This window comes from Ips typographus, linkage group LG1 (genome assembly GCF_016097725.1).
Source record: "Ips typographus isolate SLU linkage group LG1, UJ_Ityp_2.0, whole genome shotgun sequence".
NCBI classification, from domain to species: domain Eukaryota; kingdom Metazoa; phylum Arthropoda; class Insecta; order Coleoptera; family Curculionidae; genus Ips; species Ips typographus.
This window is the reverse complement of record NC_138422.1, coordinates 7,210,863-7,234,856: the sequence shown is the minus strand read 5'-3', so window position 1 is coordinate 7,234,856 and position 23,994 is coordinate 7,210,863. Positions and strand designations below refer to the sequence as shown.

At 33.3% G+C, this 23,994-nt stretch overlaps 1 protein-coding gene across 1 annotated transcript in view; it reads right to left on the bottom strand.

The window, feature by feature from the left end:
• Positions 1 to 3,884: 3,884 nt before the first annotated feature.
• LOC145725830 (cyclic GMP-AMP phosphodiesterase SMPDL3A-like) overlaps positions 3,885 to 23,994 on the bottom strand; it is a 36,034-nt gene continuing 15,924 nt past the window's right edge. The window contains exons 3-8 of the mRNA XM_081974728.1: positions 20,893 to 21,073; positions 7,716 to 7,918; positions 6,557 to 6,910; positions 6,397 to 6,506; positions 4,332 to 4,516; positions 3,885 to 4,273 (exon numbers count right to left, since the gene is read on the bottom strand). Of these exons, the coding sequence (XP_081830854.1) occupies positions 4,027 to 4,273; positions 4,332 to 4,516; positions 6,397 to 6,506; positions 6,557 to 6,910; positions 7,716 to 7,918; positions 20,893 to 21,073 (1,280 nt within the window). The 3' untranslated portion in view covers positions 3,885 to 4,026. The remainder of the gene's footprint in view (positions 4,274 to 4,331; positions 4,517 to 6,396; positions 6,507 to 6,556; positions 6,911 to 7,715; positions 7,919 to 20,892; positions 21,074 to 23,994) is intronic.

Sequence of the window (23,994 nt, the reverse complement as noted above, 5' to 3'; positions counted from 1 at the left end):
TAGTTATGAAATAAAAAAAAATTGTGGGACAGGCCCATTTCGTAAAAACAAACTAAATCCCATTTCTACAGTGTTGCTAAACTAACAAAATTATTGCAAAGACCACCTATCCACTTTATACCTTGAAAACTTGAATCATTACTTTTGAATGTAATCATTATAGCAAGTTCATGTTTTTGGGTAAATTTTAGTAATAATATTTTTTTTAGTGGATGAGGGATTTTGCTGGTTTTATTCTATTCCTAGGCATCAACTAGAGCAAACCTTTGAAATTCTTTCAATTCTAAAAAAAAATATTTACCTATCTGTCTCCGATTTGCTAGCAACTCCAACAAATTAAATTCGCTTTAGATGATCTTTTCTATGCTAGGTAACTTATTCTTTCCTATTAAAACTTATTGAATTTTTGATTCAGCATCCAAATATTTTATTTTAAACGACAAAGTTTGGAAAGCATCGAAATTGGCAAACTTACCCACTTATTTCTTCGTAGTTATACAAATTTGAGAAATCTTTTCACATATCAGTCACGCAATGCGTAATATCATATTTTCGTTAGATTTCATTGTTATAAACGTTGTTTTCTAACGTACTTAATACAGTTATGTGTCTTTAAAAGTTTGATTTAAAATAAAAATTGTTTAAATCCAGTACAAAACAATCACAGCTAAATTCAATCTGAAGATCGTAAGAATGTCAGTAATTTTGATAGTAGTCATTCTGAAATCTCAAAACAAAAACTGTTTTAAAGATTTAAGATGTTTTCGTAGTTTTCTCTCAAATAAAGAAAATAAAAAATCAACTTAATTGCGTTTTTTTATAATATTTTTGGTATTACGCATAACATGTTAAGTAAACACTTTGTATTCTTGGATATTGCAGCTCCTCACGTTTCCGAGTTATTGGACCTCAAAAAGTAGCTAAAAAAATCTCTAATAACCCCTCATTATCTAGATTTTTTGAAAAAATAAACATTTTAATGTCGTTATTTCACTTAATAAATATATTAGTGCCTACTAAATGAAAAATTGCCAAATTTTTTGCTAATAGGGAATTTGGCATTTTTGATTTTCATATATTCATAAACGAAAACCACAATAATTTAATTCCTGAACTGTTATTATTAAAAAAAACAACAAAGCCTGACCTTATACTAAAATTTGTCTATTCATACTGGAATTTTTTTCCATTATTTTCTTAGAAGGAGCCTATCATCTTAAAGGAATTTTTTTTTGCACGTTTATTCATTCTGAGATAAAAGCAACCTAAAACCAAATATGAAAAGCGAAGCCAGATTTTCGGCAGAAAGGTCGGTTGTTTGCGTGGGATCGTCGCATCCAACCTGGATAATACTTGGGCTATTTATATCGATTCCCAGAACCCGAAAAGTGAAAGGTGATGTATGGACGATCGCTGAATTTATATAGAGTGTTTGCCGTAACGCTTATATGGGTAGTATTCACCTCTATACAGTTTACCCAGCCAGCTACCCAACCAATGAAATATTATAAGCATTACGTGGGGAAACTCTTAAGGAACATTGATAAAATGAGCTTTCTGCAAATGCGAAACGGAATAATTGCGGCAAACGGATGTACCAAGCACTTAGAGAAAATTGTTTGTACTAGAACATGTAAATGTGCGAAAATTTGGTTATATAGTTTAGTAGTGTATAGTAAGTACAAAAAGTGATATTTTTCTGCTTTCATAATGCTATTGAAATTTTCTGAACGACACCAAGCGGGTAAAAGATTTTATCCATTCATTTTGACCATTCTACCATAAAATCTGAATGTGGACATTTTCCTGGAGATTACTGCGAGAATTCCTTTTAAGTTTAATCTACTTCTTATTATTTACTAACTCATTTCAAAGACCACACCTTAAGCAAACTTAATCAATCAGTTCCAAATTCTTCACAAAATATTCAAATTATATTTACTCAAAGCTACACGAAAGAGGAGGAATTCATTTTTTAACTCTATATAAGGTAAATAAAAGTATCCATCATATTCTTGATAAACTTTCCCGGCACCCGTCAGTTAATTGGTATGCTAAAAAGTTTTTTTTTATTTATTTTCCGCTTTTGCTGTACATAATTTCGTTTCATAAAAATTCCCCAGAGTGGCCACTTCAGATTGCTTTAGTAAAGTTAAAACTGAAACTCGTCAAAGCAAGCCTTTGCCGTCAAAATCAAAAACAATAACATGCGGAATATTAAGTTTTATCTCAACCAATTTAATGAGGATTTTTAAATTCAGTCCGCGCAATTCTCGTTACCATGCAAAATCGCTCGCTCTTTTACGGGCCTTATTGCTTGTTATTGCTTAATCATCTTGAATTAAAATGCAAAAACCGCAATAGAACGCCAGCTTTTAATCCAAATAAAAATATTAATGGAATATTGTAATATAATTAACCCATTAATTGATAATTATTATTTAATGTGATGTCAAAAGTTGTGAATTGTTTCTGAACTAATTCTTGTATGACACTGAGAACTGCTCAAATTGAAATGGGTTTGAAAATTGAGAGTTCTCTAGCCGGAAAAACTCCGTATGAATATTTCCAACTATTTTTTGACGACGAAGTGTACAATCTCATTCAGGACAATAATTGTCACGATTTTGTTCTCACAAAAGCATCATTGAAGAGATTTTTGGGGATATTTATTCTAACAGGGTATCATGTATTACTACAAATAGGTATGTACTGAAGCAAAGACAAGGATAAAGAGGTATATAGGATAAAGAGAATATAGAGGTAAAAAATATATTCACCTAAGTGATAACGCATTGCTGGATAAAAAGGTCAAATTTGCAAAATTGCTTCCATTTTCCGACTTATTGAATCAAAAATGTATTCAGTTTGGTATTTTTGCTTACAATTTATCAATTGATGAAAAATGGTACCGTACTTTAGAAGGCACTCAGCAAAAATGTTCATGAAGGGTAAACCAGTGCGGTTTGGTTTCAAGTTGTGGTGTCTTTGCTCTTCTGATGGATACCTATTCCAGTTTATACCTTACGGTGGAGCTAGTAATGAAAAATCAGATTTAGGGCTAGGTGCAGTAATGGTTCTGAAACTAATGAGTGTTATTGAAAACCCTTCCAGACATAAACTATTTTTTGACAACTTCTTTTCATTATATAAATTATTCAGAGTTTTGAAAGAAAGAAGAATATATGCCACCGGTACTATTAGAGAAAACAGATTAGCCAATTGTCAGCTGGAGGCTAGCAACATTATTCGTAAAAAAAATAGAGGATCGTATGACTTCGTCTTTGATTCGAAGGCTGAAGTAGCTCTGGTCAGGTGGAATGATAACTCAATTGTTACCATGATTTCGAATATGCTCAGCGAATGCTGAATGTGAAGAGGAATTTTCAAGAACTGCTTCCACAACACACTTGGGTAGACCAGCTAAGAACAGTTCACCAGATGAATTTCGGAAAGATAAAATTGGACATATCATAATAAAAAGAAAGGTTTTTCTAGAAAAATGGCATTAAAGCTTGAGATCGCCATTGGTTTAACTAGTAATCAGAGAAAGGGATATATCCATTGACCACAAGTCAGTAAACGTCATGGTTACGTGAGAATTCAACCAATGAACTTGACATTTATTGTTTCTGAGTTGGAAACCAGTCAGGGATTGCCTCTGCAAATAGACCTTATAGTTCGATTGTATTCTTTAACAAGCCGGTTACTTTTTATCCTATTCTCGTACATAATAAAACGAGAGTAAATTATAGCTCTGCTTGCACTCAGAAATGCAGGATTCTGACATCAACTCAAGTGAGTTATCTTAATTCTATTATTTGGAAATTTTTTCTTCTCCTGTCGATGTATTTTACTCAATTTGAATAATTAAAACAACTAAATACACTCGTACTTCTTTTATTTACAATAAAAATATATACATTTACAAGAAGCGTCATACCAGTATCTCTACTATTTACAATAGAAAACTCTGTCAATGGTCAGTCATTTCACACTAAATCAAACTATTGAATCTCTGGTACTTCAAGTACCCAGACGCATAATATCTGAGACAACCCTAAACAATAAGCTCATCACTAAAAGAATCAACCGACTGGTACTGCACTGGTAACAGTTTCTTGCTTCTGATGTAAGAGCAGTTCGTTTTAAGCACTCATCAAACTCGTTCAGATCTATCTGCGTGATGGCACAATAATGGTTGTAGGCGCAGTTGATGTCGCAAATATCTCGAGGATGAGTGGGCATTTTCGCTGAATTTGCACGGTGATACCTTAAAATACAGTCCGGTTGACAAAAAGTGTGATGACTGACTTATGTTAGTGACCCACCTGTCAAACAGGGTGGTGGTATTTCTTTGCGAGTTGATGAACTTTCGAGTCAAGTGATTCAAAGTTTCTGGGTTGATTTCGTTTATTGCGTAGTACGAGGTGAAGTTGTACTCCACTTTCCATTCGGCTACTCCACGAGAATTTGCTTGGGATAGATCCAGGTAGTATTGAGTATAGTCATAAACCTAAACAAAGAAGAAATAATTGATACCTAAAAAATATTTTTTTTTGTACAGAGCAGTTACAAATGGTTCTGAAAGAAATGCAAGACCACGAATTGCCAGCATAATTACATGAAACCAAACCATGTATTTTTTTTTAATTTGAGGAATTTGAGGTTAGGTTAGGTTGGGTTATTACTTTAATAATGTTTAGAGAAAGAACAGAAAAACTGTGGAAGGACAACATCTTTGTATACACAGATGGTTCAAAAAAAGACTGTCGCACTGGATATGCAGTATATTGTCCCACAAATAACTACAGCTACACCTCGCGCTTACCAAATGAACTGGATATATGTTCAGCAGAGATAGTGGCAATAAATGAGGCTGCTAACTATGCACTTAAGAAGAATATCCAGAAGGCCTTAATTCTCATCGACTCCAAGAGTGCCATACAAAAATTGGATGACAATACCATAAACGCTAAAAATGATCATATCACTTTAAAAACCAAAAGACTTTTAATTGAAGCAAGAGATGCAGGATTTGAGTTTCTTTGGCTTGGATACCAAGCCATTCCAAAATAAAAGGGAATGAAAAAGTGGATCAATTGGCAAATTTAGGGAGAAACTTTAATGTTCCTAAGCAACTAGGCCTGGACATAACACATATCTTGCCTTACACAAGGCAAGAATTGATGAATAGTGAAAGGAATGAGATGCAAAGTGGGATACATTATGTGGGAAAGAAGGATGCCTTAAACCGAGTGCCTTGGCTCAAAAAAGAAAAATTATCACAACCATTATGAATGCAAACAGGACATTGCCTGACTAAGGAACATCAATTTAGAATTGGAGTGGCAGATTCTCCGTTTTGTGAATGCGGAGCAATCGAGGACTTGAATCACATATTTTTCCAAAGTCCTATTAACCATGATGGAGTCTTTGACCTTTATAGAGACCTGCAGAGTGGGGGTGTATCATCCCCCATGGGTTTTCCTAGTTTCATTGAGAGCCCAATAAACATGTTCATCAACCGACTAAATAAATACATACATTTTTATGAAATATCTATTTGAGGTAGATTAAGAATGAATCATCTTACGATTAAACTTTAAAAAAACACTTATTTGTATAAATTTATTGTTATAGAGATCTAGGTATTAAGATGGTATGATTGTAGACCATTGATCTTGAGTGCCTTTCCTACATTAACGAAATCCATTTGGCAACACAGCTTATTGTCGATAACATTAATAAATTAATAAATAGTTTTCAAATTTTAGTACCAGTGTAATAAGTTCTCATGTGTTTAATCTAACCATACATTGACTTTAGAGTAAACATGTCGCATTTGCCTATCAAACAATAATACGCATTGACATACAGCGTGGGCTATAGTCATTAACAAGCAATTCATCGAATGGTCATTATCATTAGTAACGCGTCCACCATAAATAACTGTATGTCAACGCCATAATACCCATTGTCATCGGGATGTATGATGTCACCGAGTTATGTCGATATCGGCAGGTGTTTGTAATATTAAAGTTGTTAGCCATATACCTCCCCATTTTGGGTAAATTTGGTAGTTTAGTGCAACTAATTGGAGGAGATTCTGCTCGACTTCTCAAAAGGTTGTTTTAACTCTTAAAAGAGTATAAATTATCAGTGCTCTTTAAGCACTACTAATAACAAGAGGTCAAAATGGGAAGCAATTTGATATGCATGTTTTACATGCACTGCAAATTGCATAGTTTGCGATTCCGATCACACGCCTCCACAATTTAAATCCACCGCACGAACTACATATCCCCTACTCTATTGTTCCCATTATTTATAAATTATAAATTGTTCCTCTATCCCCTGTCTAAATAGTATTATTAGCACCAATAAAAAAATTACCTGTCCAGTGTCACTGTTGAATTTATAAAGCCTTAGGGCGGGGTTTCTCGGTCCAAAGTGGTCTTTTGGGGCAATAGACGGTGCAATCATAGCCCAGGAAATTGGTTTCCCTATTATTGATCATCTAGATCTGTTAAGATATTTATAAATACTGTCTTACCCTGATCCTTATCGAACATAAGCCTGAAACTATCCGAATGCCAATGTCCAAAAAATTGTCCTACGATGATAGAAGAATAGTTCCTCACAATTTCCAAGTACTTCAAATTGTGGTAGTTGGTATAAGCTTTATGAGCTGGTTGTAGGAATCCCATCTGTCTTTCGTCATGACCCGGAGCCACATGACCCACCAAGTATACAGTTTCTTTGTTTTTTTGAAACTTGTACAGGACACGTTCCAACCAACGCCATTGTTTATGAGCGTCTTCGTCCTTCTCGTCTCGCTTCATTAAATTGGTATTTAAGACGACTATTTGCAGTTGACGAAGTTTTCGTTCTATTATATAATATCCTCCTGGAAATATTGAAATTAAATGCAGGATTATCCGGTTGGTTCATAAATTCTGCAACACTGGCAAGAATCGTTTAGTTTGTTTTGTTCAAACGCGAGCATATTCCCTGTTGGGGGTAACATAATTAAAGCTCTAATACAATTATTAATTTACTGATTAGTTTCGTCGCTCTAATTTTGCATATTGTGTTTCCAGCCAAATCATGAATTAAGGATTAGTTAGTGTTTTCATGTTTGTTATTAAATGTATAGCAGTTTTTAGCTTATAAAAAAAATATGCCCAAAGATTAAACATAGATTGATAGAGTGTTAGATTTGTAGCACATAACAGCAGATCAATATTTTAAACTCTTTTGATTCTCGTCATAAATGAGGTTTTAAGTAATTTTTTGTTTTGTTAATCATTTTTAAAATACTACCACCGTAAAGTTTTACAGATTAAAATACAAAAATGCACATCGTGTTGTTTGCATTTGTCTGTAACTTGAACTTTAACCGTTGTTAGTTTAACAGTATTTTTTATAAATGACAGAATTTGACTTGGACAAATATTTTCCAGCTTAAATAACGGAGCCTACACAGTCTCATTAATTGCGTGTATCAACGCAAACAGTATAATTATAACTCTTAGTATTTAGCCTCTCAAAATAGGGCTGTTTGACTCAATAATTCTAAATATATCATTCAGGCCTATTTTGTTAATAACTAAATAAATCTAAAATATTTACGTATCCGGAAATTTGCATTTCATAAAATGTGTTGAATTTTGAAGATTTGTTTGAAATTATTTGATTCATGCACTACATACCAGTTTGAAATGTTTTAATTGAGTCAGTAGGTAACCACCTCGACCACATCCTGCTCAGATGTTCTTTAAGGTCGTCGTGTCCTAAAGCAGGAAATACAAACTGCACTGGAAACGTCTTTCCCAGAAGATCAGTGAGGATTTGCATCAGCTCAAGCTTGTGATTCTCTGAGTAATGGTTGATCGCGAAGTGAGACAAAGCATCTCTGAAACAAATATTAAGTTTTAAGATCACAAAGCAGTTGAAAAGTGTGATAATAACATTTTTTTATTCATAACAGTTGTGAAAATTGACGCAGATCAAGAAACATTTCTGGACAAAAATTAAGACTTTCACGTACAAAGAAATGGTAAATAATACAACGGTGACCAGCTTGAGATTCTGAAAACCGATGGACGATTATTAATAAAATTGTCACTGTTAGAGAAGAGTATGCACTTTCATTGAAACAAAACGAAACATATTATCGTCATTACAAGTCTAATAGTATACACTGCTGAATCTAGGCCGATTGATTATTTTTGTGTATCGATCTGACAGTAAACCAGAGCTTAAAGCATTTGGTGCTGGTCTTTGATACCAAACGCTCATTCTCTGTTAGTAAGTATGAGTATAGTGTTAGTGATTGTTTGCACCGTAACCCCGACTAAACTCGCTGATAAACGCCCAATTTTTTTTCAAAGAGAAAGGACATAATGCTGTGTTTCATCGATTATGAAAAGGCGTTCGACAGAGTCCAACATCATAAACCTAAATAGATTGGACATAGACCAAAAAGACATCCGCTGCATTCAAATTCTATACTGGAACCAAATGGATGAAGTCGGAGTCGGTCCCACAGAAGCAAGACCTATTTGTAGAGGGGTCAGACAAGGGTGTGTTCTCTCCCCACTTCTCTTCAATTTATATTCTGAAGCCATCTTTCAGGAAGCCCTAGAAGAACGCAACGTGGGCGTTAAGGTGAATGGTGTAAGGGTCAACAATAATCGTTATGCGGACGACACAGTTCTAATTGCAGATAACATATGAAAGATTTCCGGGATATGCTTGGGACTTCAGACTTCAAAACTGTAATACAAATCATACTAATTTAGATTTTGGCTTGAGAATTAGATTTGTCAAATGCTATGTCTGGACAGTGTTGCTTTATGGCATGGAGGGATGGACACTGAAGATGAGCACTATGAACAAGCTGGAAGCATTCGAGATGTGGGTCTATAGGCGTGTACTGACGATTCCATGGACTGCACGAAGAACTAACGATGAGGTATTGAGAATAATCAATAAAGATCACGAACTGTTAGACACCATTAAACGTCGAAAAACCGCATACTTGGGCCACGTAATACGCAACGGGAGTACCAATTCCTGCAATTGATAATTCAGGGGAAGATTGAGGGAAAGAGTGGAATCGGCAGCAAAAAGATGTCATAGCTCCGCAACGTTAAGCAGTGGACAGGACTGAGGACAATGCAAGAACTAATGCATACCATACGTAATAAGGAAGAGAGGACAAATGTGATCGCAAACATCCATTAATGGACTCGCAGCAGAAGAAGAAGAAAGCCTCTTTGCTATGAAGGGATGAGAATGGAACAGAAACCCGCCATTGTTAACCATTTCTCAAAGAAGGAGATAAAATTAAAAGATGTAAAAAAATTAATAATAATTTTTGAAAAGTGACATACACTGACACTCTATACGACCGAATCTAAGAGAAAACAAAACTATTAAGCCACTGTATTATGTAATTACCACATTATTCTTTTACGTAACTAAATTAGATTTCCCAATTAGATTTGTGAAAAATTCTTGAGATAATAAGTGAAAACTTTCTAGTCTATTTAAAAGTAACAAAACAAAACCGTTGTAAACTGGCAAGATTGAAAATTCATTTAGTCCGGGAAAGTTGGCGACGGTTTCATCAATAGTAATCCCCCGAACGAAGGCGCCGAATATTTTTATGACTTATGCCTCTCAAAGGACTAGCCGGAATACATACATTTTATTTTAGCAAATTAACCGGAAGCCACCGTAATGGAATGTGGCCTTTGGGAGGACCCAGGTCCTCGATTTATTCGTAAACTTTTCGTCATAAACTCCGGGCGGCTGAGTGAAAACTCCGGTCCTGGCAGCGCGACAAAACCCGAACGCTTTTATCAAAATTGATGATGTCGGATGGCGGAGTTCGTTGTATATAAAGAAAATGCACTAGGAAAACCGTCGGTTTGCTTTTAAGTTATGTATTTGGATCACACTTTAAACATGTGCGTATCGATTCTGGAGTTGCACGTGGTTTGCCCAACGCTCCGCTGGCAATTTCAAACGCTAGAAGGAGTCCTGGCACTTTCGGTTAATTAAACCTTTTGACCTACAGAGATTGCATAAAAAATTAGCTGGAAAACGGCTCGATATTGAAAATTTTGTTTACTTTAAACTACAGGGTTATCCATGTTATTCGACATGTTTTATTTTAGAATATAGGCTTATTGGAAAATTATTTTCAATATGTGCATACAGAGTACATGAAAGAATGTTTGACGCGGATGTAATGAATAACAGGAAATAGTTTATTGGGTAATTCGGCCAAAAAGGTGAAGTAGAAAGGAACAAGGATGATACCCCTGCGGTAGGTGTAACCTGGAAAAGGAGGAACTGGAGGAGGTGTTGAATGGATTTGATCCATTGTAAATTGTAAGTTTGCATAATTTTCTTTCTCATTTAATAAAGTAGATGCTTTTATATTTTAATTGAACACAAACTGAAACTTAAAAAGCTTTTCATTGCCACAAAACATAATCCAAAATGCAATGTTTTGATGCCAACTGTCAGTGAGGATGACAATCAAAAGAATTATTTTGTTTACGTTCAAAATTAGCTGTAACTGGTCTATTTTATATCTCACGCTGGTCTGTGATTGGTTTATTTTATATTGCTCAATTCCGGAAAGTCTAGGATTCCATATTTGTTCAGCCGGTGGCAATTGCCTACTTATCAGTTCTCTAAACTGTTAAGGAATTAACCAATATGTAGGAGTAGAAAAAACAGTTTTAAGTGTTGGGTTTAAACGTTATATTAACCCTTAAAAATTTGTGGTATGATTGTTTCCGCACATTTTAGAGACACATATGCAAACAAATCTCGTTGTTCGTAGGACCAACAAAATGTGCGCTAAGCAATAAAAATATACCGTAAGTTTATAGACTGCATACGAACAACATGTTTAAATTCCGAAACAAATTTCGGTGAGAACGATAAAGTTAAATCTTTATGGTTTTCAGATCGGCTGGAAGCAGTCACGCCAGTTTAAACTGAAAAATTCCGCCTCCATTATTTTATCTATATTTTATCAATTTCCTAAGATGCCGGATGTTTTCCTACCGTCTATAGTGCATTACTGTTCAAATATTAACATTTCCCTGATGCACCCACCGTCTTGAAATATTTAACTTTAGAGGTGTGAGAATTTATATTCGGTGCACTGTCAAAATACTAAAAACGATTTTCCGATCAGACCTCGGTTCGATGGGTTTTAAATATTTAATTCGTTACGCTATTGCTCCCTCCTCTTCCGGTGAAAAAAAACTGTGGTAGGTAGTTGCAAAAGTCTGACCGAGAAAACTTTTAAACAACATAAAACATTAGGGATCTAGGTCTTTATAAAAGCAGAGGTTTTTGTTAGCGATTTCTTCCTTCAGTGCCAAAGTTTTTGCTTAACTCTATTTTATTGACTCAACTTTCGAAATAAATTGAGGCGAGGAGTTTGAGGCAGCAAAAAGTGCGACCGAAGTTGCCTGCGGCGCGGATTATGCTACGGATGGGTCGATGTTTGGTAAAATTGTATAATTTGTATCAGAGGGATGTATCGGATGTGGTCTATTTAGGTTGACGGAACAAAAACTTTTGGTGTGTTTTTGCTCGTTTAACCCAATTATTATTAGGGACAGCGTATATGAATTATATGTGATGTATTAATATACATTGAGTTAAAATTGTCCAAATTTTAAACTGATGAAACTGTTGTCATAATAAGAACAGGGTGTATTCAAAATTGCGCCCAAGCTTTTCATTACATTGTTAAGAATCCTTTTGTAAACATAAAAATATTTTTTTTATCTTATCATTCATTCATTTTAATGTAAGTGAAAAAAAAAACAAACCATTAAAAAATGCATTCCAAATATTAGAGAAAGATTATTTAGAGCTGACAGCTCTAATAGTAGGTACGTAACAGGGCTTTTAAAGTGTCACTTTTCTTTACCTAAATAAATTCAGTATAGAATCCTAACCTACCTACCTACAAAATAGAGAAGGGCAGATCTCAGGACCTGGTAGGACATTTTGGATTGGGAGATCAAAAGAGGGAACCGACTATTATAATTCTGTCAAGAAGAGAATATGGAAGGAACTGTCCAAACTAGTGCGTACCCAGATAGGCTATATCCTCCTTATCAATAGACGTTTTGGAAACTGTATGACCAGAGCCTGCACATAACCAGAAGCAGATGTAAAGGGTACTTATAGAGGGACCATGTTTTTCGTCTGGCTTGGCTTTAAATTAAAATGCCAAAACACAAAAGAATAGAAGGAGAGAAACAGTTATAGCAAAAATATAGACAGACGAAGATTTAAGCTATGTAATATATGGAAAAATACCCAAAATATCGTAATGAACAAAACTAGAGATAATACCGACTGAAAGAAACAGCAAGAATACACCGAGAAATGAAAATTCATCATCAACTCACGGAAGATAATGTCTGAAAATATATTAGAAACCTATTCTAGGCTGAAACGATTCTTAACCAAGATACTAGGGATGACTAATAATAGGTCTTTTAATAGCAAAAACAGTAACAGAAAGAGCCATCCGCACATCGAAAAACAGCAAAACGCCCCGATAAACTACATGATGAAAAAGGCATAGCAGTTCTTCAAGAGGACTACTCGTAAGGTAATGCGAAGCTCACAGACTTTAGATTATAGTTTTATGAGTCACTCCTTCAAACTTTTCCTCAAAATAATTTAGATTTAATTTAGAAAATGTGAACAAAACGTGATTCAATTAGGAGTGATGAGGAATTCGTGTGCTACATAGATTTTGAGAAGGTTTTTAACAGAGTACTAACAATACTTAGACAAATGTATATGAACGGTAGGGATATTCGCTCAGATACAGATAGCAAACTGATTCAGATAGAGAACTTTTATCTGAATCAGTCTGTTCACATAAAGATCAAGGGAGAACAAAGTAATAAAGTTGAAATCTGCAGAAGAGTCCCACAGAGCTTTGTGCTCGAGAATATTGAAATAGGTATTAAGGTACAAAAAACAATAACATATGCTATGCGGATGACACGTTTTTCATTGTTGGCAATCTGTGCGACATTGGACCGGCTTACAAACAGTGAAAAGCCTATGATACATACGGTCAGAGACGGAACATAGATGAGATATGTGATCGCAAACATTCATTCGATTAACACACAAATCGATTAGCAATCGAAAAATCGGATTTTGAATTCAATGGGCAAAATGACATTTAAGTAATGCTCTTTCGTTAAGTACTTTTTACTCTTTTAAAAAAATTACTTGTCACCTTAATCCCACAAAATTTCTTTTCGGCAATAAATTTCAATAAAATTTAAAACAATTTTGTCTGTCCACTTGCAAACGTATCAAATCCGTCAATAGGGTGTTTTTTGGTTGCTGGACTTTTTACACACAGTCTATAGTAATAAATTAATGAGTTATTTGTGGGTCGAGTTAACCAAAGTTGTCTTCCGCCAGAACCGACTTTGGGGGTTTCTGGGCTGCATGTAACTCGCGTTCAACAAAACAGATTAATCATTCCCGGCCATAAACGGATCTTTATTATGCATAACTAATTTACTATTGCCCAAAAGAGAACGAGGAGGCCGTAGCCGTTGTACGCTTAAGGGTAATTAATATAGGTTAGCTTCAACTCCTGGTCTCATCTCGTTCATTAACTAAAGTTAGCGCTAACTGTATTTCATGTGTCCCACTGGAGAGTATCGCTAGCGGGAAGTTGGTCGGGTTTTGTTTCTGCGCTTAATGAAAACCGATAAAAAGTGCCTCATATTATGAAACCGATTCTAATGGCGGTAATTTGCAGTTCACTAACACGCAAACTTTTTTTTTGTCATTCTCTTATAATTCTTGAACCCAACTGTAAAAAGTCGCATTAATTCTATTGCCATGCAAATATGTACGCTTTTTTGGTACGAAACAATGAAGCTTTTTAAACACAAAGTTGCTAAAAGAAGTACGAGTAATTAAATGATGCCTAATGGAACTGTAGATTTTTTAGCTAAATTTTGGATTTTTATGTGTCATTTGTCTTCAATATTCTAAGTTAAATTGTCACATGCATTTTGAAATAACTCACTAGCTTTTATGTCTCATGATCATTAACTCTCTTTTTAAAAAGTCAATTTTTATTCATTGGTTTGAAGATTGACCTACATAGATACGTTAAATAGAACGAGATTCCAATCAATATTGTGTTTTTCAATAAAATAATGAATATGACTTATCTCAGTTACAACTTTTATTACAATTTTATTTTTAGAGTGATATTTAATGCTTTGCAACTAGTGATCAATACGTTTGTATAAAAAGGAAAACATTTTCAAGTTGCCACCAATTAAGAAAAATTTTGTTTAAATTAAAACAAATTGAATCCATTTGTAATGTCCAGGTGTCTATATCCAACTTGTATCCAGCGTTGTAGATTCAACAGTTGGAAGAGCGTACCTGTCTTAAGAAAATACTGTTTGCATAACTTTTTCTTGTTATACCGAGTGATCAACGAGAGGACGTCAGCTGCAAGTATTTAGAAATTTAGTTGCTGCATGTACATGAAATAAGTGGTAACATCGGAGTTTTCTACAACAACCCTAGCAACTGATGTTATTTTCTGATTTGGTTGAATTTAAGTTAAAGCATCTGGTATTCAGCTTAATTTTATAAACATTTTGCTTTGAAATATCTTCTTCTTCTTATTCATATTTTATTTCGAGGATTTTTTCCTATACTTTGATTTTTGAATAACAGACGACTGATATTATTGGGCTTCCACACATGGTGTTCTTAAGAGTGAAATAAAAAAAAAATGAATCAAAAAAACAGAGTGCCCTGATAATGCCAAAATAAATTTTACGAAACGTAGGAGAAATTGTGAAGTTCCAGTAGCACAGACTCAACTTCCAAAAACCGACAAAATAATTAACCATTAATTAATTAATAAAATTATGTCTCACAACCTACGATAATTATTCTATAACTTTCCATTAGTTAATTTATCTCCTTACAAACTTTCTAAAAAATATTCTCACAAATTTATAAAACATCCGGTATAACTGCTTTTAATGATTATTATCAACATCATACAGTTTACTCATAAAACAAATATAGATAATTTATTTCCAGTTCTGCTTGTAGCAGCTTTGGTCGAGTTAATTATGATTAAATGAATAAAATATGATGAAAGCATGAAAAGCTTTGATATATCTAATGGAATATTCAGAATGTTTGATTTGGGTGCAATGAGCAATGCGGAGTATATTTTAATTTAAATATTTATTGCACTTTCTGTATGCATGCAGCTCATTTACTGCGTTATTCTTTCATTAAAATAGTCAAGTAGTTATTAGATGAGAATGAGATTGTATCGTATATACATTTCTAGTTGTGTGTTTCAAACTTTTTTGAAAGAGTAAAGAAATAAATGTTTATTAATCAAGAATTATTCAAAGCTTTTAAAAATCTGTGGGGTTCTTTAGTTCTTATTGTCACGTTTACATTGTAAAGCGCTTTTGGTTCAACAAGTTAAACGAGACGTGCGTTTATTACTTTAATAAACGCCTTTACCGAGATCTTAAACAACACGAATTACTATTCGTGACATTATTTACAGTCAAAAGTGTCTAAAAAGAATCTTGCTTTACAGGTTTTTTCATAATATATTAAAATCGTTCGCTAAAGGGGATCACTGTGTTTCCTGTAAAAATTAATCACGTATTGCGATTGCATTGACCTGTTAAAGATGTCAGCTGTCTTCTACGTTTGTTTCTCGTACTGATGCTGCTGCCTTTATACTTCGATCTTCTAAATTTCTAATGGTATTTCTATTTGAAACTTTTAAGAAGATTACGTCTTGACAAAGCAAGTCCACTGATGTTTATTTCAGTTGCTTCTGCACCTATATTTATCGGGGGCTGACACTATGTAAATTGTATATTATTTAAGTTAGGATTTATGAGCAAATAATCCAACAGTCTTTGATCGAATATTTTGAATTAGAGTAAACTTTTGGTTCTGGAAGAGACTTTGCACGGTAAAGCACAAGTTTCAATATTGGAAAAGGCACCGGAGAGGTCAATTTAAGCCACGCAGGCCTTTTGACTTGGTGCACAGCTTGGGAGATAATCCAACTTTTTGTAAACAGTAAAGTAAAGTCTCTTTTTAAATAAAGCCACCTTGATTTAACCGTTTTATTAAATGCTTTAGTATTTTTACTTTTTTTAAGTTATTATTGTTTTGAATATTGTTGGTTTCCCTGGTTTTGTTTGTTCGTAGGTAGTCACCATTGTATTTCTGGACTCTGTCATCTAGATTGAGTTTATTTGTTGACTCCTGGAGGAGGAAACCTGGAGATAGCAGACTTATGATTAGTTGGCACCAGGTGAAGCAGCGAGGAACAAGGATGCTAACCCGGCAACATGTGTTTCTGCTTTTTGGCTTCATCATGCATGTAACTCCATCTGTATGAAAAGAGGTTCAAAAACCAAGTGACATACAGATAATATCGTGGACAACATCTCGCTTCTGCACGGGTGACGCTAAAGCCAACCGTTGCGAGTGATCCTACCCAAGGAAGTGTAAAACATGGAAGAGTGTTTACGCGGATGTAATGAGTTACAGGAAAATTATAAGGAATTGTTCAATAAACACTTTTCTGTAACTCATTACATCCGCGTAAACACTTTTCCAAAAAATAATTATCTTGTTTTTTTAATTTAATCCTTTAAATTAATCTTCGTAAAAACCTATGTAAACTATTATAAATTTGTAGTGTTCTGTTATAGAAATTTTAGAATTATACAATTAATTATAGGAACTCATTGAAAATAAGTGTTCCTGACAAAGAAGAGAGAAAAACTTAAAATTTGCATCATTTACTGTGTAACTTGAGAGTTAGTCACAAGATAGCATTCAGAGTTTCTGATAAAGTTGTCATCTTACCAACTGTCGGATAACGTCACGGCCGCTTTGACAAAATCATCCCATTCCATATTTTCAGTTTTGCTCCATCTGTGTCCAAAGCATTGATTTCCAACATTACTCTCTCTTTGAGTTCCTATGTATAATTTTAACATTACTATACCTGTAGATGTATATGTATTGGTTTTATTTAAATGCTCATTCTGACTCTTCAGGACAAATTAACTTAATGACTTTCTCTCTCTTGCTATAACTTCCGTCCGTCTGCGTTACAACCTCCATCCTGGTTGTAACAATAGAAAAGCAATTAGCTGAACCAGAACATCTCTCTCATAGAGTAAACAATAATATATTTATTGAATATACACAACAGAGCAGAGACTATTATTCCTAGTTGTTAGGAATTTCATTTAAACAAGTTGTCTAGAAAATTGTGTAACATATTGAACGTCGTATACGGTAGTGAAATTGTTACGACTCCCCGAAGGTATTTCCTTCGACGCTGTGCGCCTTGTTATTGAATCTTATCTTCGCGCCACAATAATGTGTTTTACGACTTTCGGGTCTGATAAACTATTGATATCCTTTATTTGCTTTGATTATTGAATTATTGAGTTTAATAAACATTAGAGAATATTTGAGTGTTTACAATAATTAACATTACTAAAAAGATTTGCTATTGGTAATTAATTTTAACTTTTGAAAATTACACAATAGTCAACCATCCCTCAGATATCAAACCAGAAAATGTTTATTTTGATTATTGTTGATATTATTGATTAAAAAGAATAATTAGGTTAATTAAAAAAAGATAAACATTTTGCTTGCTTGCTCTGCTGAAGTGAGTGATTTACGTGAAAAAATGATAGTTTGGAAAGACCTGTTTCCGGTAAGTGTCCCAAAAGAAAAGAAAAATAACTTTTGTCGAAATAATCTGTAGCAATTGCATTGCATAGGATTATTGGCAGATTTGATACAAGCGTTGTCAAATTGTTTAATGAGAATGTGAATTTGATTACTTTGTATCACATTACTGTGGTTTTCTTCTTTTTACTTTATGAGAGTATTACGTGCATCATATAATTTGGTTTGAGCATAAACATTTTGTATATCGTAAGCGACGCATTATTTGTTATGTTTAAATGAGTGAATAATTAACTGGTATACATTTAAAAAGGCTTTTTTACTTAAACGTGCCTACTAAACCTAAAATACCCTGTATATTTTTGTTTACCCTGTTTTAACTTTTATTTCATAACTTAGTATAAATAAAAAACCAAAGAAAAATCTCTTTTTAATAGAAGTCTAGAAAGTTTCTTAATCAGTTAACAGACGGCTTAAAAAATTAACAGCTTTCTCGAATAAAACACAAATCAAAAAATTGTAAGTTTGCCAAAGTTTTTGGTCGACTTTTAAATAATCAAAAGTTTTGAATTGCTTTCGACGTCTCCAGCCTTCTCTGAATCATTTTTTTTTGAAAATTTAACAGTCTAATTAAAGCAATACTTCTTTAAAAAGTTTAGTCAACTTCAGGTTATTAATTGCTGTAAATAGTGTTTATCTTAGACATTAATTCCTGAGCTCAAAAAAGAAAATTCTGTAAACGAAAATATAATAATTTACCGATGATTTCGTTTCGTATTTCGATTTTTTGCTTTGCTTTTCTTATTTATAAGTTATTTAGTTATTATACTCGTCGAGTATAATAAGAGAGTGATGTGAGTGATTTTATGTGCTGATTACACTCCAACAAACGTTCAAATTCTTTTTTTATAAAATCGTGCATAAAAGTACACTTTTTTAATGATTTTTAGTGCACAAAGTTTTTCTTTTTTGCACTAGTGGAATAATAGTATATTATTAACCAAGGTTTAGACACAACCTTGTTGAGCCTTATGTCTTAAATCGGGGGGATTCGAGATGTTTATCATGTTAGTAGTGGAAAAAGTCTTTTTTGAAAAGTCATAATAAACATACCATTATTGACCAATTAGTAACTTTAGAGAGAGAAATTAGTTTTCTCTACCTTAATGGTCATTGTTTTCTTCAAAAATAAAATTTTATTGACCTAGGTAAATAATAATGTCAATGTCTCTTAAGATATGACATAGGAAATATACTTAACGGAGACAGATAAATTAGGTTGTTTCTTCATTTTGCTGTTTTGTTGTTATCCTAAATTTTGTTAATAGTGGAAAAAACGCTATATTATCCACGGTTTAGACAGCTTTTATTAACCTTATGTCTTAACATATGGTCAATAAAAGCTTCTGTCTAAACCTTGGTTAATAATATACTATTTTATACTACTAACATGATAAACATGTCATTATTGATCGATTAGTAACTTGAAAAATTAGTTTTCTCTACCTTAATGGTTTTTTGACCTAGGTCACTAATAGAGTCTAATCTCTAGATCTAGTCTGGGACAAACACAACAAAAAAGAAAATATTACTGACCTAGGTAAATAATAATGTCAATGTCTATTAAGACATATGACAATATATATATATAAATATACTTGACTTGACAGAGACAGAGACAGATAAATTAGGTGGTCTCTTCATGTTGTTTTGTTGTTGTTTTTAAATTTTCAATTAAAGAACCATCAAAATATGGTTAATAGTGGAAAAAACGCTAAATTATCCACGGTTTAGACAGCTTTATACGGTTAATAAAAGCTTCTGTCTAAACCTTAGGCTAATAATATACTGATTTGCACTATGTTTTTATCTTTTAATGATTTTTAGTGCAAAGTGTTCTTCTTTTTTGCACTAGACTATATTTGCTGAGCTTTTGTCATCAAAGAAGTTGATTTTATAAAAAATGTTGTATGCAACCCATGCAAAAGTGTTATTTACCTAACAAGTGCGGAAAGTGGTACTTTCCCGCACGAGACTGTAGTTGCTCGAACGACGCAAAGCGGATCACATCACAATCAATTATACATATATTTTTTTTTTATAAAATGAGTGCGGAAAAGTAACTTTTCCACACTAGTACGGTTAAGTTAGTTTTCCGCACTCATTTTTTCTTTGCTTAAAGATCTCATAAAAAGCTTGGTGCAAATGGATATTTTCGCTCTACACATAACAAGTGCACTTTACCACACCCTAGTAAGAAAAGTCCCTTCTTTCACTTGGGTGCAACAAGGTGTATTTTTTGCACTTGTTGCATAAATAACTATTTTAAAGAGTTGCGTATTATTTTTTGGTGGCAGCACGTCCGACCAATAAAAATGAATTTGAAGAGTCACGTGTGACGTGTAGCTCCAATCGTTTTAGACTTGAACAGCCATCCATGATTGTGTTTTTTGTTGCTGAAATAATCTTGGATTTAGCTGTTTCCGCTCTTGTCGCATACATCTTCGTGAGTAATAGCTATCATTACATGCTTGTTGAATAATATACTATTAAATTGTAGCCCTGTAATGGGTGTAGTTAGGTTGTATCAAGTGTCTGATAATAATAACACTTTACTGTGCCAAATAGTATAAAAAGTTTACAAAAAAGAAATGAAACAGAGAGAAACATGAAATCGTATTAAATAAAACTCCTTATCCGGTCGGTAGTTTCATCCAATTACAAGCTCTGTCGAAAAATTACCTTTCTAGTTTTATCTGGTCTCGTTCCTCTCCGAGGTATTTTTGTCCCGTAATACGTACACCGTAAAATGAAGCTCGGCGTAAAAGCAAAGAGGTCCCGTGGGACAGACCTTATAACCTTTAAGGGACGTCGACTGGATGTGTATGGGAAGTATTTTAGGTGGCGTTGCACTTTTATCTGGCGGCGCGTATTGTATAAGCCGGCCTTAATAAAATGCTTGGGTTAGCGCCTAAACCCGATGTTAAAGTTTGGCAACGTCAGAGTTTTGGGCATCCTAAGCCTCTTTTAGAGATTCTAATAAAAGTACGGAAAGCATGTTGATCTTACCCCGTCCATAGAACGAACTCTACATTATCGCTTCGACATGTTGCCATGAACTTGGCGGCGGAATCTATTAGTTCCCAAGTTGAGTCGCAGTTGTATTGGCCGAAATGTTTATTTGCTTCTATTCCGTTTGCTCCATTTCTGGTAGACGTTGTTCCACCATTGTTTCTGTGTTTCCAACATTCTGGAAAAAACAGTTTGGGTTACGTTAAATTCTGACAATTAAAACAATAATTATACAACATTATTACTAGCGGCTATTTTAAAAGTTTATATTAATAAGTTTATTATAATTTAGATTAAATGGAATATTGTATAACAGGGTGAATAAGATGTCCTTATCGCACAAGGACGAAACTAACAGACTAGCCATTTTACCATCTGAGGAAAGAAAGATCTCCGATTATGTCTGGTATGTACGAGTATGTTACTATAGATAGAAATCCTTACCAACTAGGTAATGATTAGGTAGAGGACCAAATTCAAACATCGTATAGAAATAAGGTAAGTTCACAAAATCAATCCCTAAAAATCCCTCCTTTTGAATAAGTGAGACAATTCGAGCTTGTCAGATAAATAAATATCACTAATAAAAGTAAGATAAGAAAATCGAAAAAAAAAACAAAAAACTAAAAAAAATAATTTACAAGGTGTGTCAATGTAGATTGAAAATCACTAATGAACAACTTTATGGCTGATTTGACATGTAGCATCTCTTTAGAAGAAGTACTTGAATTTTTAGCACTGAGGTGTCTAGAAGTCGATTTAATAGTAAAAAAGCTTAGAATGATATTTTAAGTCTAAGGAGAATGTAAAAATTGTTTTTTTAAGTTTGCTATGTCAATAACTTCGATTTTCCAAGCTGAAAGCAGTTTTGAAGCACTAAAAATAGTCCAGAATTCTAAGAAAATTAAAGGCAAAGTAAAAAATACGAAAAGTTAGTTTTCAAGACAATTTTTATGAATCTAATGTCAATGTCCTGTATCTAAGACTATTTTCAAGACTAAAATATTGAAATTTGTTTTCAAATTATGAAAACTTACTTCAAATGCAAATTTTACGTTTCTGATGTCACTTTTTGATGTTCAAGTCAATTTTTAAGGTTTAAATGTGGTTTTTTATGTAAACAAGTCAATTTTGAATATTAAAGTCTCTCGATTTGTATTAAAACTGGTTATAAACAATTTTTAAGCTTCTGAAATAAATTTTTATCTTTTCTAAGTCAATTTTCAAAACTAAAGTATTTCAGTTTATTTGGAAACTATGAAAACTGGCTACAATAAAATTTTTTAAACTTCTTAAGTCAATTTTTCGTTTCCAAGACAATTTTTAAGTTGGGTTGGGTTTTAATGGTGATTGAGCAGAGTATATTGTTCATATAAAATTGACTGATCCAACCCACTTTTGAGGGTTGTTCACTTGTTAGAGGCATTTTCTGTCACCGAAAATATCAAAATATAAAAAACACAAATACAACTCACACAAAATACTAACCTAATCGATAAATTTAAGTTGCAACGGAAAAAGTTCTAAGAAACTGCTAACAAACGTCAAACCATCAAAACCCGAATTTTAACGATTGGTTAAAGAACATACGTTAATGACGTCAAAATTCCGTCCCGCTTAGTTCACAACTAATAGACAAGGAACGACAATTATTAAGACTTTAATTAATTTCGTCTATTAAAATCTCAGACAAAGCAGTACAGAACCTTCAATATGCTCTTGTCCCAACATCTTCCAAATGCTCTCGAAGTCTAAACAGATTTTGATGATTCCAAATTCTCCTCAACTAGCCTAAAAAGTCCCAAACAGTCTAAAAGCTTCCGTATGCTTCTAGAGCTGCTTAAAAGCTTCCAACAATTTCTAGATTCTTTTAAGAGCATCTAAAGCAGTACAGAGCTTTTAATATCTTCTTTAAACTGTCCAATAACTTTTTAAATGCTTCCAAAATAATGTCTAGAAGCTTCAAAAAGCTTTGAGGGACAGTATAAAAGCTTCCAAATTCCCTTCAACTAGTCTAGAAGCTTTCAAAACAGTCTAAAATCTCTTCTAAAACCGTCTAAGAATCAACAAATGCCTCTCAGTCTAGAAGCTTGCAAAAGCTATTAGAACAGTCAAAAAACTTCCAAACAATTTCAATGTGAAAAAAATGCTATTTTTATAGATCTTAATGAAATTTCCTATAAACATGTTTTTAAGTAATTATTTTTAAATATTTCATGTTTTAATGAAACAACCATGTCCATCAGAATATTTAGGCGTAATGATACATAATCCAAAAAAAACCTCCACATAACGCTTAAACGTTAATTTGATATGTTTTTGTCAAAAGTAGACTACTAGTAGAATTTTTTGTCATCATGTGTCAAATAACATGCCTAATACACATTAGGTTATAATATCATGCTCGGTTCCTAGCAGACCGAGATAAATCACTTAAAACATTTTCTGTAACTAACTGGAAGAAAGTTAGAAACTTGCAATTTTTGCATTCTGTTGCATTATTGAGTACTTTTTATTGTCATATTAATAAGAATTATAAATTGCATTAAATTATTTTTAAAGTAAAAAGCACCATCTGTAACGATAATAAACTTACAGTTATTTTCAGATCATCATTGTATTAGAAATTAAGGGAATAAGCTCTTTTGCACTGAGGACATTCACAAAATTGAAAATATTTTCTTTTCTATTTCTTGACGGCCTGGTTGTACTCTCAAAAAAGGCACACTCACACTATTTTTTTTAACTCCTCAAATTACTCATTTTCTATTTTTTACGAACATATAAACTTAATTAAAATGTATGTGTTTGTAGATCTCTTTTAAATTAAAAAATTATTTCAAATTAAAATTATCAAAAACGATGAAGTTGACAATAATTGCCATCAACCCTCCAAACCACTTCGTTTCCTTGTAATAAAACTGCCATTTGTTGGGCTGGAAAATGCGGTTTTTACACGTTAACCGAGTTACATTAGAAAACGTTTTCTAAAACCGGCAGGTCATAACGATGATTTCCAGACCTCACGGATGAAATTAACTCGAAAAAGGCAAGATCCAATTCCCCATTTACTTTTATTAATCCCACTTTTATCTAAAC